Raw genomic sequence first — 2,500 nt, forward strand, 5'->3', positions numbered from 1 at the left:
CCACTGTGTTTTTCTCATCGGGGTGTAGTTTTTCATAGTTTGATTTTGGGGATGCCACACTACCATCTACCTGCTGTGCACAGGGAGAACATTTTTTTTCTAGCAAAGTCTATAGAAAAGCTGTTAGTGCTGTTCGGGTCTTTAAGTTTCAAAAGCTGCAAATCCACGTCAAATATTTCAACAAAATGCTGTGCCCTCTGTGCTCGAGTCTTTAATTGTTTTAATTTTCTGTTTTGAGCTTGTTTGGTTTTGAGGTCTGGAATTCCAGCTTCTCTGTGAATTCCCAGGTTTTCTTTCTCCAAACTGTCAATGTACTTATTTAACTGTTGATTCTCACTGGACAGTTCTCTTGTTCTTTCCTTTTCTTTAGCATAATCCTTTTCAATCTCTGAAAGCATTTCTTCAACCAGTTTCTCCTTTTCTTTTTCCAGATTTTCATATTTTCTTCTCCAGTTACAGATTTCTTCTTCTGCCTTTTCAAGTTTTGACTGAATGGAACGTAGGTCTGCTTCCCACTTCTCTACTGAGATCACCTCATTTTTCTTAACAGCCAGCCTACACATTTTTTCGTCATGCTCTTTTCTGTCTTTATGATTCCTTTTCTGTTTAAAGTCTGATTTGTGATTGAAGCAGCAGAACAACGATTTGAAAGTCGGCATTCAATTCGTTCACTCTCCCGACTGATCTTAAATGCACGGGAAAGAATAACTCCATTTAACATGTCAATATAAGTAATGCCTGGTGTTGCCATTTTCAATTTATGCCACTGTATTAGTGCAGTGCAAGCCAGAACACAACCTCATTACCTCCTTCACGTTGTTTTGACACATTTTAACTGACATTCTGGTGGATCGCAAATATGAATGAGGGGATCACGGAATGGGTAGAGATTAGACATTTTTTCCTTAACCGATTCGCGCGAATTTTAAATTTAAAGGGAAAAAATTTAAAATTACCTCCCTAAATAATCTGTGTTACCGAGCCTCCAGCCTCGTACTCACAATCCATAGTTACCAGTCTTTTATCTGTCGTCTGCCGATATTATCAAAATGGCGATCGTGCTCTATTGCGCACTCGCGGTTCGGAATTTCTAGCTATGCGTTGTCTTTTTCGACCACTGGCCTTGTCCTTTTTCTGGTTGTTCTGGGCTAGGTCTTCTTCAGTCGGCGTTATGGAAAAAGGAGAGCCTACTCACTACTTAAAATTGCATGAAATTGAAACTATCGAAAGAGCAAACGGATAAACACGTCCACCTCCGAAGAAGGTCGGTACCAGTCGACAGTGTTGCAATTTTTAAGTTGTTATAACGACTGGAGCTTATCAAGAAACTCTTCAAAAGTGTCTGATGAAATATTTCGGGACCTTTCAAAATCGTTCTACAGTGTCCCCCATGAAGGCCTGCTTTTAAAGCTCAATAGATATGGTATAGACGGGCAACTTCTCCTGTGGTTTAGGAACTTTTTAACCAACGGAAGACAAAGAGTACTGATACGTGAATCGTATTCCGAATGGTCTCCTGTTACATCTGGCGTGCCTCAAGGCTCAATACTAGGACCGATTATGTTCCTTATTTACGTGAACGACATACCTAACATCATCAGATCTACCGCCAAGTTATTTGCCGACGATACCAAAATCTACGGACAGATAAATAATGCAGAAGATTCTATCGGTCTACAATCAGATCTAATCACCCTCGATCTATGGGCGGACCGCTGGCAGGTAAAATTTAATCCTAGCAAATGTGAAGTCATGCCAATCACTCATAATAAGGACAAAAGCACCACACAGTACCGAGTCTCGGGTGTAAAGATCTAGGAGTTATCATGGTGAATGACCTGACCTGGACAAAACACGTTGAAGAAACAGTTCACAAAGGCAACAAGGTTCTTGGTTAACTTAAACGAACAGTAGGTGGTAAAAATGAGGAACATTTTGCAATTCTGTACAAGACCCTCGTTCGACCGATATTGGAATACGCTAGCCTGGTGTGGTCACCACATCTAGCCAAACACATCCATGGTACAAAGGAGAGCTTCACGAATCACCCTAGGCCAAAGACGACGGGAGATGACGTACGGGGACAGGTGTAATATACTTGAATGGAACTCTTTAGAACGTAGGGAGGAATTCCTATCCCTGGTGGAGTGCTACAAGATCTTATTCAAACTGAATGGTCTAAATTTCAGCGATTATTTTGAACTGTGCAGGAGCACTAAGATGAGATCTAACCATAAATATAAGATACAAACTAATCTCGCGAAATTAAACTGTTATAAATATTCCTTCTTCGTTAAGGTAATACAATTTTGGAACGATCTTCCAAGTAAGGTAATAAATTGTCATGATAGTCCAAATATCAACAAGTGTAAACTAAGATTGAAAAATCACATGAATATTTCTTGAGTGGACAATCTATACCTTTTTAATGGTGTTAATGTGATTTTCATTTTTATTTTTATAAAATTTCTTTTATATAAATGTTTATTTTTATAGCTAT

At 39.0% G+C, this 2,500-nt stretch overlaps 1 protein-coding gene across 1 annotated transcript; it reads right to left on the minus strand.

Annotated features, from left to right (window-relative positions):
* Window positions 1–59: 59 nt before the first annotated feature.
* LOC138046167 (uncharacterized) lies at window positions 60–563 on the minus strand. The gene has a single exon (XM_068892843.1). It carries the CDS (start codon window positions 561–563, stop codon window positions 60–62), a length of 504 nt encoding a protein of 167 aa, XP_068748944.1.
* Window positions 564–2,500: the final 1,937 nt, after the last annotated feature.

The sequence above is a fragment of the Montipora capricornis genome, chromosome 4, assembly GCF_036669925.1.
Source record: "Montipora capricornis isolate CH-2021 chromosome 4, ASM3666992v2, whole genome shotgun sequence".
In the NCBI taxonomy this organism is placed as follows: Eukaryota; Metazoa; Cnidaria; class Anthozoa; order Scleractinia; family Acroporidae; genus Montipora; species Montipora capricornis.